This window comes from Anastrepha obliqua, chromosome 5, assembly GCF_027943255.1.
Source record: "Anastrepha obliqua isolate idAnaObli1 chromosome 5, idAnaObli1_1.0, whole genome shotgun sequence".
Classification (NCBI taxonomy): Eukaryota; Metazoa; Arthropoda; class Insecta; order Diptera; family Tephritidae; genus Anastrepha; species Anastrepha obliqua.
This window is the reverse complement of record NC_072896.1, coordinates 59780012-59793200: the sequence shown is the minus strand read 5'-3', so window position 1 is coordinate 59793200 and position 13189 is coordinate 59780012. Positions and strand designations below refer to the sequence as shown.

Below are 13189 nucleotides of genomic sequence, written 5' to 3'. Positions count from 1 at the left end.
CCTTGCTAGTGTGTATTGTCTTAAAAATATACAAATCAATCCATTTAAAACAGTAATTCTCACAGTTTTTCTGAACTTTGACCTTTTCCTTCTAATGTCCTGAGCTGCTTCGATAAATTACGTATAGCACCTTATACAATATATCATGCATACCATATGCAGATGCTTATGTATGAATAAGGTTTTTTAGAAGAAAATATTTTTAATAATAATGGAAATATGGGTAAGAATACAATTACTGCATACTATGTTTACAATGCTATTAAATCGAATCCACGGGAGCATGACTTCGCGTGCAGATCTCAACAGTTTTTCGGAAATTAGCAACAAATCGTTAATTAATGTGGTAAATGGTTATGGTCATATAAATTAAAAATATTTTCCAAAGTTTAAGTTATAGGGTTGCATAACTTATCTATCATTTTTATGAAATTCTATTCAAAATATTTTTTTTTCTAGAATCCTCCGGAATCCAAAAACTTAGATTTCATTTTTGGTTATAACTTTGAAAGAAATGTTTGTTTTTTATTTAGCTTATGCTTTTTGAAAGTTCATTTTTACTAATTAAAAATTCATTAAATGATAAAAGAGATTTTAGCTGCCTAGTCGATATTCAATCTGTTGTATGCATACCCCGCCTTGCATGTATCTAGATATTCATTTTTCCTTTAATATATCCAAAATTATCAAATCTTGACGATTGTATTGCTATTCGCCTGACACTAATGTGGGACTTAATGCAAATTTGGTTTGCTAAAAACTATTTTTTGTACTTGTTTTTTAATTCAAAGGCGTCTTTCAAACAGTTTTATTTACTATTTTCTTAGACAAATGTTTAGTATTTTTTATGTAAAATTCATATATAGGTACTCTCCTGTAATCTTATTATTCGATTATACGAATTATCATCATATTATTTAACATTTTACCACTCAATAAAAAAATCTGATAATTTTGGCTTAAAAGTATGCAAAAATTATAATACTGGTAAAGGCCATGGTATCATAAATCAGATTGTTGTAAATACAATAATATAAGCAACAACTTAATTTTTTTATTTGCTTAGTATACATGAGCGATGCTCATGAAGTTTAATAAATATTTTATAAAGATGGTGTTCGACCGATCCTCTCAATTTGGTTTAGTGTGGCAATCTTTTTGAGATGATGTCCAATCCGGTACCCAACTCTCGTTTATCTCTTTCTAAAATTCCCATCAGGCTTATAAGACATTTGCTACGCGCTTATAAAAACTGCCTCAGACTATCAGGCTTTAACTTCTAACTGTCCTGAAAAAAATTGATCTTGTTGCCCTTCTAAGCACAAAAATTCACACCAGCACTACGACTTCACGACCCATGGTACAGAATAAATGCATGCATAAGGTCATTCATCAAAATTAAACTAACTAACTTCACTTTCTTAATAACGTATCTTGGCGCATAAATCAGCAATTCGCATGCCGTAGAATTTCTCACTTGCAAGCTGTTTTCCTTTTGCGTAACAAATATGAAAAATAACAAGGAGAAAAAACCAAATTTGCTTTTAATTTAAATACAACATTTTGCATAATCGCTGTATTATCATCAAATATATATTCACTGCATTCAATTCAATCACATTCGCGTTAACTTCTACTTAATTCGATCCCATTTACATTGCTCTCCTGCCTCCCACAAGCTCCCTGCAGTGCAGTTGACTATCGACTGTTGTAGCATCGATTTATATTGAAAAATACGTATGCATGTTATTATTTGCTTCAGTGTTTTTGTTGCTATCACAATTTCTGTTACTATTGCACTACTGATCGCCGCAACAGCGAAATGAGTGTCTAGAACATGTGAGTTGAGGGAGCGTTGCACTGGTATTGTTCATAACAACGCAGTGCACATTTCCCTACACGTGACACACGTTGTTCCTTAGTTGGCTGACAGTGGCAGCGTAGCTTGCCGCCCCGTGCTCTGATATATAAATAGCGCTGATTCTAACTTATAACAGCAGCAACAACAACAAAAACCAAGCCAACAGCAACAGCAACCACATCAGCCGACATGATATCAACAGCTGCAGAAGAATGTGTTTTTGCTATTACGTTTTTATAAGCAGAGGTGTTTCGTAACAGCTCGCCAAGCAAAACGTTGGAGAATTGTATGAACAACGTGTATGGTTACATATTTACTAAAATAGCTTATATATGTACTTGTATATAACTAGTTTGCAACGTGAGAGAATACTACAGAAAAAATATTTTATTGCAATTGTGTCTATAAAATAATTTGCTGCGTTCGAAACAAAGTTGAAGAAAATTAGTAGATTATAGTATAACGTCTTTGAAGTTATGTAGGTATTACTAAATTCACACAAGTTTGTAACTTTTTAATATATATTCAGTGCACAGCGGTTCAATGTTTAGCTAATAATGATTGTTTGATGTTTGATGTTCGAATGCCTACAAGAATCGATTCACTAACTTTCAATTAAGAAGCACAAGGTGGCGCAAAATTAATAATCCAATTTTGTTTTTGAATAATTTCTTACTAAATAAAAAAATGGTTTTCAGTGATGGAAATCTCTATTGACCTTTGCGCGCTCCATTGTTGGTCTGTTTGTTTACTGCAGCTGTCAAATATGATGGCGAAAAATTACGCCACCTAGTAGCTGCTTTCGAGTCTCTACTTCGCACTTCTCTGCTCACTAGAGAATTCTGCTGCTCGCCAGGCAAAAAATTTGTATGTGAAAGCAATAAAAGTTTATCGATATGCAAGCAAATTTGTTTTCAACCGCTTAGCTCACAAGCGGCATGCTTTGGCCAGTGCTTTCAAGTGCAAGTGGCGATATTTTACGAATTATGCTTATTCTTCAACTAATTTTAAGTTGTTATATTATACGGCGGCCGCCGTAGCCGAATGGGTTGGTGCGTGACTACCATTCGGAGTTCAGAGAGAACGTAGGTTGGAATCTGATGAAAATGAAGAAAAAGTTTTTTAATAGCGGTCGCCCCTCGGCAGGTAATAGCAAAAACTCAGAGTGTATTTTTGCCTTGAAAAAGCTCTTCATAAAAAATATCTGACGTTCGGAGTCGCCTTAAAACTGTAGGTCCCTCCATTTGTGGAACAACATCAAGACGCACACCACAAATAGGAGGAGGAGCTCGGCCAAACACCCAAAAAAGTGTGTACGCGCCAATTATATATACATATATATTATAAAATATTGTCAGATGTATTTTAGCTCGTTTACGTTTCTTTGATCACAATAAATACTTTCAAAATTTCCTCTTTACAAATTGTCAAAATAAAAAAAACAAAACGTTCTACTGCCAAATCAGATGCAATTTTGGATTTTTTTGTTTTATTCACTACTCGAAATGAAATTTAGAACTTGCCCCACTGACTGTTCGATGTATTTTTGAATGTAAAATCTAAAAGCTCTAGCACCATATTTGTTCCACAACCATGTTTATAGAAAAGCATCCTTTATATGTCCTTTTTACTGGAAAGTTACTAGTTGCAGTTGTTGTTCCGTAGTATAAGAGGGATCAGACCGTAGGGGAGTCGAAACAAGCGAATCTTTCTTGCAACGTATTTTAAACAACAATTATGAATCCATTTGTATGGATACAGGACCACTAAGTCAGGAGATATATCATTTTACAGTTGTATGTAAGAGCCTAAGAGAGTCGGGATAGACATAAGTACCTATACGTATACATATATACTTTAATTCTCAGAGTGATGAGAAGAGTCGATTAAGTCATGTCCGTCCGTCCATCCGTGCGCACGATAACTCAAGCAGAAATTGTTACACATATTACTCTTCCCTCAATATAGTACTGAAAATGGGAAAATCGGTCAATAACCACTGCAGCAGTATAAGAAAAGTTTGAAAAAATTAAAAAAAAAAAACTGATACATAATATATTATAAATATAGCAAATGTACTCACATTTGGTATAAATGATGAAGCCAAAAAAATGTTTAAAAATGAGCGGTGCCATACCCACTTTCGAGTAAATGCCGGCATAAATATTATTAAGATTAGACAAGAACCACGCCAACTTTCTTTATGCTAAGACTAAATTTCCATACGTGCTTCCGATGTTATAAACTTTAACTGCCATTAGCTAAGTAAAACTAAAAAAATAAAATAACCGGCCAAGTTTTAAACTTCTTTACTTGTTTCTTTTTAATTTCGGTCTACATATTTAATTTTGCTTTCGCGTATCCATGGAGCATTTACTAACAGCACATTTACTAACATAAATTTTTTCACCAGTATAGCTTTGAGTTAGACCAAATAAACTCTTCATAGAAGTATTATACTTATATTTATCTACGTTTGCCACAAGAACCTACTTACAAAAGTATGTGCACATTAATTTTAACCAAACATTCTATTTAGCTGGTGTATGATCTATGACGATCAAATAAGTTGCAGTGCGTTTTGAAAAAATTGGTGGTTCGAATATATATATGTGTGCATATGTAGACATATTGGCTATTAGGCTAAATTTTACTAGAAAGCATACAAAAGCTTCAATAAAAGACTAAATATGATTTGTAACATATGTATATACTTGTACATATGTATGTATGTAGAAATAATCTGTGTCTTCAATCCCCAATTCACATTTGGCCCAGTAATACATTTGTACTCGAAAAAATGTGAACATTCATTCTATTATTTTAACAATCCACTGTTAGCTCTTATTTATCGAGGGCTGTACAAATAAAAAAGATCGCACTATCATTAGAAATGTTAGCTCCGCTTAGTACTCTCCCATTAAGCTACTCAGCAGAAAGAAGAAGTTGGCAATAAAATTAGTTACCATCCATTAAGCCTATGTGTGTAACCCACTCTTTTTTTCTTAAGTGGGGCAGTACATTTTGAGAATCGTTAAACTGGTATATTATTTTGTTCTTATTGCCGGCTACTTTGACTCGCGGCCTTACAAATTGCATACTAGAGTGAGTATTCATGTACGAGTATGCATATGTACTTGTATATACACGTTCGTATATTCATTCACTTGTACGTACAGCCGTTGAAAAATACTTAAGAACATTGCGTTGACAACCAGAGATACGTAATTATATTGAATACAAGTGGCTCCAAAATTACGCTGATTTTTTACAATATTTTTGGCTGACAGTGTTGGGATTTCTTCATATTGGAGAAAATGCGCTAGACCGCCAGCAAAAGAACATAAAAAAATAACAAAATTAGCCGATTTTTGAGCGCAAACTTAATTAGTTCACATAAGCGAGGCGCCGCTGTGAATGAGTGCATATAATTAAAGATTTTTGTGGTTGAATATGCTTGCTATTATCACTTACATTTTGATGTCCAAGGAAAAAATACACGTCCACATAAAGCTTAGCAGTTGCAACACAACTTAATGCCGAAAAAAATGAGTTTTGATAGTTTTAAGAGTTCCCGCTTCTGAATTGAGGGCAATAAGAGGGTCCTCCGGCACGTGAACATCCTCATCACGCAGCCATTTTTTTGTCGCAGCAGCCGCGTGCTTAAGATCATTATCCTTTTGAAAGCCCCAAATTATCGGCTCCTCCTGTCCAATTCATTATGCCATCGATCTGATACAATGATACAACATCATGGAATAAAAAACAGCTCCATATCATTATACCTCACCACTTTTTCCATGTTCAGGTTTTTTTATTTCCACAGACCTCCACAGAATGATCACAAGGTCATTATTACCGACACTATATGATTCTTGACCACACATCATATTTTCGTTCGAATCCCAGGTCGGTATCTCTTTGCTCTCTAATGCTAATGGCACTCAAACCATCCGAAGTAAAATTGTGAAAGTAACTTTAGCTGCTACGTCATAGGGGACTTGACAGTGCAATTGTACCCGTTCATTTCATATGCGTACAGTCGTTGTTCCGACAACAACGGAGTAAGATGAGAAATGGCTGCGTTGATTTTTTCTCATGTATATGACGAAAAAACTCTCAGTTCTTGCCGACCTATGTTATAAACAAAGCCCTGTCATATCTCTTATTTCCTGATTCCTTCAAATTCGCTGAGAGACAGATAACGGTTCGATTTTGATTCTGTATATCGTGCACTCACGTTGCTTTCGCGCAGCTTCGATTAAGCAATGGACCCATGCTGAGTGAGAGTGCGGCCATGACGCGTGACTATGCTTGAACAGTTGAAATCCAGCAAGCATCGCATTCCCACCCCAATCCCCACTACTGTATGTAGTTGGATTATTTTATTACTTAATACAACCGAACATGGGCAATATGATCTGCTAGCTAGAGGGCGAGCAGACAGTTTACTATTTGCCAGCTCGCTTAGTTAACTCACTAGTCACAAGGCGCTGCATGCGAACCGTGGGTTATGTACATAGAATGGCTTGAAGCTAAGTTAGATGAGCAACATGTTTTGAGGTGAAATTTCACTTTTACACACTTCGACAACGACAAATAACCAACTGCCAATAAACCCCAAGAGAGAGGCGGTAGAAGCAACATAGAACTACAACACTAGTGTAGCGACGGTGGCAGCAGTTGGATTGACAATGGAAGAGGTAGTGTGCCACAGCTGTCAATACCAGTTTCATTATGAAATATGTGGGTTGCAACATGTTTGAGTCGAGACTTAATTAACGTGTGTTGCTGCAACGTGACCGTATTTTCAATAGCAAAACACAGAGAAGCCTGCTCGCAATGCCATTATCCAGCACATCATAACAACCAGCACTAGCCAACTCAGCTGCTGTAGCCGGGTTTGCCATTTGTCATTTACGAACAGTGAAAGAGGTTTACTTGTGAAAGCTTTTCTATTTCAATTGTGTTTTAACAGTCGTGGTTAACGGTTGTACGAGTTGCAGCTTCGCTAATGCAATATTCTGACTGAAAAGACAACAGTACCTAGCTAAACAGCTGAATTAATAAATGGAACGCACTAAATAAAACCGACAGCATTAGAAAAAATCTCCAAATCAAGTCGTGAATATAACACAATGAGCGCGCAGTGAATTCGTTAGCTACTGTCTTGGCTTGTGATATTTGTACATATGTACGTATACGTAACTGTTTAACTGCGTTGCGCGCTACATTGTGTTTGGCGAACAAAAATAAATACAGTTCTAAAATAAAAATAATTTAATAACGGATAAATAAAAATGCTGTGCTATGTAAACGTGAATGTTTAAAATATTTTTTGAGCAATAGAAAAAAATAAAACTTTGGCAAAAAGTTTAAATAAAAAAATTCCTAAACAAACTTAAAACAAATATAAAGTGAAGTTGTTCAAATTTCAAAAATGTCTATTGTTTGCACTTTGGAGCCAAAAGTGAATTTATTCAAAAACTCAACTGCCAAAAATATGCTTGTTTTGAAAAATAATAATGTGACAAAGTCCACTGCAGCAACATCATCTAGCAGGGCAGCAGTGAATGCTTTTAAAAGTTACAACAATAACATTTATATGAAGGATAAAAGTACGTTAGTGAAAATATAGAGTGAAACAATTTTCAAGTACACACATACTTAGGTACATACATGCAAATGCATGTGTTCATTAAAGGGGAGTGCTGAAGTAGCACTTTGTTTAGATTGGCAAGTTGTTTAAATGTCTTCTACATTATGCGGGTATTTAAACAATTAATAAGTATATAGAAGTTCTACGCCAGTTGGTTTCTATGAAATAAGCCATGACGGCGTCATTTTTCCCGCCTATTGTGTGACTCAATTGGGAAAATCAAAGCATTTTATTTTGATTGTTTTTGAGAACTACATATAAACCTAATATTGTTCCATACAAAAAAATGCAAGATAGTCGTGAGTTTGAATCATCTCAGTTGTAACGCAGGTAAGGCAGGAAATTCGGGTTAGATTTATACTAAAAAGTCAAAGCCTGATCCTAAGCGTCTGCATATCCTGTCATAAAAAACCATTTTGCCGTTTGGAGTCGGATTTAAACTGTAGGTCCCTCCATTTGTGGAGCAACGTGAAGACGCACACCACAAATACGAGGAGGAGCTCGGCTAGAAACTTATATAAGCTACTCCATATCTTTTTTCAATATTTTCAACTTTGGAGCTGAAGGGCGCAAGAAGACGTCTTTGCCACTAGCTCGAACTTAACATAGATACTTTTGAAACCAAGATCTTGTATAAAAATAACAATGAGCTTATTTTATATTCTATCTTTTTGTCCCTCCTCTGAAAAGTCAAATTTCTCAGTAAATATTCCTGTTCATGAACTGGTGGTACTTGAAAGAAGAACTCATACAAGTTACAAAGTGACCTGAATTGTACCAGTTACAAAGAGCCCTATTAAGGGTGTGAGCAAAAATATATTATATAAATAAAAATATAAAAATTATTTATACTTTAACGATGCACAAAATGAGGATTGTAAATATTGCAAATCAAGCATGTGCCTATTTTCATTTAACTGGTATAACACTGATGCATAGGCTTAATAGTTCGTTAAATGGTGTAATGCTGATGCATAGTTCGACAATTTCGTAGGATAACGCCAAGTGGAAGATTCCAGTTGCAAGCATTGTAGTAGGAAAGTACATAACTAGAAGATTTAACTGCAGGGATTATAATATAAACATATGTTTGTAGATGTATACATACATATATGAATATTTATATTAACTTGTTTTCATTCGCTTCTTTTTAGATGCGAACAAAATTACAGATATCTACAATAACAACAATAGCAGTAATAATCTGAACCAGCAACAATTAGAGCTCTTACAACAACAATATAATAAACGCAATTCCGTTGTGGAACTGATCGCTCGTCAACAGCAGCTCCCCCATGATACCGCCTCCTCAGCTAGTACTGAGGCCTTAAATAGTGGAAATTTCGTTGCTGATATGCCGGAGATCCTTAGCGTTGCTGCTTTAAACAATAATCATCACAAGAGCGCCAACAACAATAGTTCCTCAGTAGCAGGTTTGACCACAAAAACATCCACAATGCACAACGTACGCTTACCGTCCATTTCGCCAACGCTTTCATTGAATGGCAGTTCTAATGATGCAAATAATGGTGAGTCTAACGGATTCAGTTACCAGCCACTCTATGCATGCATATACATATAATATATAAGTACATATTTTTAATATATTTACATGTAAAGGAAATGTATAAGCTATAGGTTATATTTGCCTCTTTTTCTTTTGTTTTTCCAGTTCACCCCTACTCCATGTACGGCCCAATAAGCCCACAGTCCAGTGATAGTGGCCATAGTTTACCAGATAACATTTCGCATGTAAATGGTACAAAATACCGCAACAGCTTCAGCGGCTCAAACAGTTCATTCGACTCTCATAACATGTCCAAATCATCACAACAGTCGCAATCGCACAAAGAGTTGTTCACGCAGCGAAAGCAGCGTGAGTTTACGCCAGATAGCAAAAAGGATGACAGCTATTGGGATCGTCGCCGACGTAACAACGAAGCGGCCAAACGTAGTCGCGAAAAACGTCGCTATAATGACATGGTCTTGGAACAAAGAGTTGTTGAGTTAACAAAGGAGAATCACGTATTAAAGGCACAATTAGATGCCATCAAAGACAAATTTAACATCTCTGGGGAAAATTTGGTGAGCGTTGAACAAATATTGGCCTCGTTGCCAACAAGTGAACAAGTCTTGAGTATAACCAAACGTGCCAAGATGACAATGAATAGCGGTTTCAATGCTGCCACAGCTGGCGTACCCACATCTATTGTTTATGGCGTCCCTGCGCATACATCCACAAATGGTTCAGGATGTCCTCCGACCTCCACATCCATTGCACAAAACCCATCGTCGAGTGGAATACTTACACCACAGAAATCAAATAACCTAAATCAGGTTCCCAGCAATGATCCCAGCAATGCACTGAACGGAGACAGTAGTTTGATATGCAAAACTACCCAACAGTCGCTGCAACAGAGCATCAAAAATGTTAACCATCCAAATATATCTCCAACACTGTCTCATCCACATGCGATGTCATCACTGGCTCACATGCAATTATCCACCTCCCCAGTACATCTCAATGCTGAACACTATCAGCCACCACCACCCCTGCCAATTAACAACAACTATCCACATACTGAAATGTCTAGACCAAACAACTCCAATATGCTAAATAACATAAATCCAAGCGCGAACACGACATCACATCTAGAGAATGTTCGGCATATGTCGACATCAGAGACGCCCCAGCAGTCCCCACCGTCCAATTTGCAGAATTTACATGTTTTGCAAGCCCTTAATCGCAATGTCAATTGCGATGATCTCGACAATTTACGTAAAGTTGTGGCTGTAGTGGGCGCTGCTATAAATACAAATGTCACAACGGAACCTACTGAATCTCCGTTGTATAATGCACCGATAACGGCACCTCTCTATGTGCCACCACATCCGACCAGTATCTATGCATATAGCACAAAGGAGCAAGTATCAGCATCCAGCCAAAATATGGAAAGCGGCTTTAAGGCAAAATCAACTGAGGCCAACCATGTTAGTTCAAGTGCAGTGGATGCCGTTTCTTCATCCTCTGTCACCAATGGAAACGCGAACACTAGCAGTAGCGTTCTAAATTTATCACGTCGCGCCTGCTCACCTGCATATGAACATATACTATCATCCACATCATCCTCGCTGTCCTCGGCCTCTTCGTCGGGAGTCGTCTCTGGCGACGACGAACACGAACCGGATGGCACCGAAGATATAGAACATAATAATGTAGTAAACATTAGTACTACCAGTCCCAGCAGTACCGATTCCAATAATTGTCTACCGCTCAAGTTAAGGCACAAGTCCCATTTAGGTGACAAAGACGCCGCTGCCACAGCTTTGCTGGCACTTCAGCATATCAAACAGGAACCGGTGAGCAATCGGGCTTCGCCTCCCGCTTGGGTCGATAACGGGGACAACTCGAGCGATGAACGCGATTCTGGTATCTCGATCGGCAGCACTGAGTGGACTTCACAATTTCAACGAAAAGTTGATACAGCGAATTGTGGCAGCAGTTCAATAGTGGGCGTGTCGCCGTCGGAACGCGAACACATACTTAAATCTCATTTGGCGCGGCTAGAATCGGAGGTAGCAAATATTAAAAATATGATGATTCTTTCAGTAGACCAAATAAGTACACCAGCAGATTTGAAAATTTGAGATGAATAGAATGGGAGCTCCATAATCATCTTGAACGCCGCTGTAAGACATAAATGTTTGTACATGAATGGAGAGAGAGCAGAGACACAATAACCTTTTAAATATGTATTTGTGTGGATTGCGTTAGGTAGAAATGCGAGTGTGAATAATTTATCTAAACAATCTTTATTAAATATAATTACGCACCAAGTATTTATTTTTATACTACTTAGAATGAATTTAATTTGAACTCAATTTTCTCACTAATACTTACGGAACTTATGCGAAATGTGAAGCGTATGTATGGTGAAATTGGTGTACAATGCATACCTATGAAGCAAATGATTTGCTTCAAGCTGATTGCAACAGTGACCTTTTGTAAGAAAAATAAATCGAAAAATCTACAAGAAGTTTAACAACACTTCGCGTTAATGGGCAATTAAGTCAAAATTCATAATAGTGAAATCAATTCCCTTCTGATAGGGATATATATATACTATCTATAGGTGTATGTATATTTAATACTAGTACCCACTTGTGCATGCACCTACAAGTATGTTATAATAAATGTGTATGAAGGATAGCGCTGAATAAATAAAATAGTTTAAATTTACTGAAAGTAAACGGGCATTACAAAACATCATGTCAGCCGTTTTCTTCGTTGTGCGTCTGTTTAACGAAAAAATTTATTAATTTTCTGACGCTCTTTAATGTGATCATAATTGCTTATCAATACTATATGATTTTGAGTAATAGCAACTTCTTCTAAAAGGCAATTAAATTCAAAGATGAAACCTAGCTAGGATTGCGTCTAACAACTAATGTTTTGTAAGTGCATGAAGCAAGAATGTTGAAAAGTGATTTTTTTATTTGACGATGTATGGTTTGTGTTGGGAAACTGAACTCAAATGATTAAGTTCTTTTCGCTAAGATCTCCATAAGATACATAGAGCCCTGGTTTTATTGCCTAAATATATAGTTTTCTGGATAGCTTGCCACCTGATATTTTTGTTTACAGCATCTGTATTATAAATACCAATGTATTACAAGAAAAACAAAAAGATGCCTATTTTAAAATATGTATGTATTTGAATTGATTTCTGAGAAAAACCAACAAACTATTATAAAAAAAATTATATGTATATAAAATAGCTTACGGCAAGTACACTTCAGTTCTTGTTAAACACAAATTATGTATATGTTATTTATGTTTAGATATTAGTTTAGAAAAAAATAATATAATATTTATGGTTGAATATACATGCATACTTATATCTTTGTAAATATGTCAAAATATATGCATATATGCACACATACATACGTATATTTACCACACATTACTACCACCTGTGATTTCAGTAAACGTATAACATTCGCAAGTGGATTTCTGAGGGAAGTGAATAATGTTGAAGATGGGAAATGGAGTATTTAAGAGTAGTAGTTTTGTATATACACATACATATATATAATTTATTACAAGTTCAAATGTTTGAAAAACGTTAACTATTCATAGTTCCATTTACATATTTATAAACTTTACTTGAATGTGTAAAGAAGTTTTATATAACAAATAGTTAAGTGTATGTTTGTTAATCACCTATTATAATCCATATTTATTTATGAGTTATTATTATATTACAAATAAATAGGCTTTGCATACCTAAATATGTATTTTAGAAATTTTAAAATTTAAACAGCTAAATGTATATATTGTAAATAAACCTAAACATTTCCAAAAAACAAATTTTGTTAATATTATTGAATGGAGTTTTTATATTGGATGAGAGAATTTGTATAAAGTTGCTCGAGTTGCTTAAGTTGAATAAATATTTCATTTTCATGCGATAAGCTTAAAAATTAATGTAAGTTGAAAAATTCGCGTTCATATTTTTTGCTATAGACTTTGTTCATTAGAACTAGGCAGTTCTTATAATGTAAATTTTAATATATTAGTTAGGGCCCGTATCGCAGAATTCGTGATAGAGTAAAACTGTTCGAAATTATTGGTTTTTTGGATTGCGGCGCTCGGTATCGTGTAGTAC

At 35.6% G+C, this 13189-nt stretch overlaps 1 protein-coding gene across 2 annotated transcripts in view; it reads left to right on the top strand.

The window, feature by feature from the left end:
• LOC129247088 (ras guanine nucleotide exchange factor Y) overlaps positions 1–12847 on the top strand; it is a 31558-nt gene extending 18711 nt beyond the window's left edge. Inside the window, exons 1-3 of one of the 2 annotated variants that reach the window (XM_054886006.1) lie at positions 6757–7479; positions 8675–9049; positions 9193–12847. In XM_054886006.1, coding sequence (XP_054741981.1) covers positions 7302–7479; positions 8675–9049; positions 9193–11168 — 2529 coding nt within the window. In that variant the 5' untranslated portion in view covers positions 6757–7301 and the 3' untranslated portion in view covers positions 11169–12847. Of the gene's footprint in view, positions 1–6756; positions 7480–8674; positions 9050–9192 lie in introns of those variants that run through there. The other variant, XM_054886007.1, reaches the window with a different exon arrangement.
• The last annotated feature ends 342 nt before the right edge of the window (positions 12848–13189 follow it).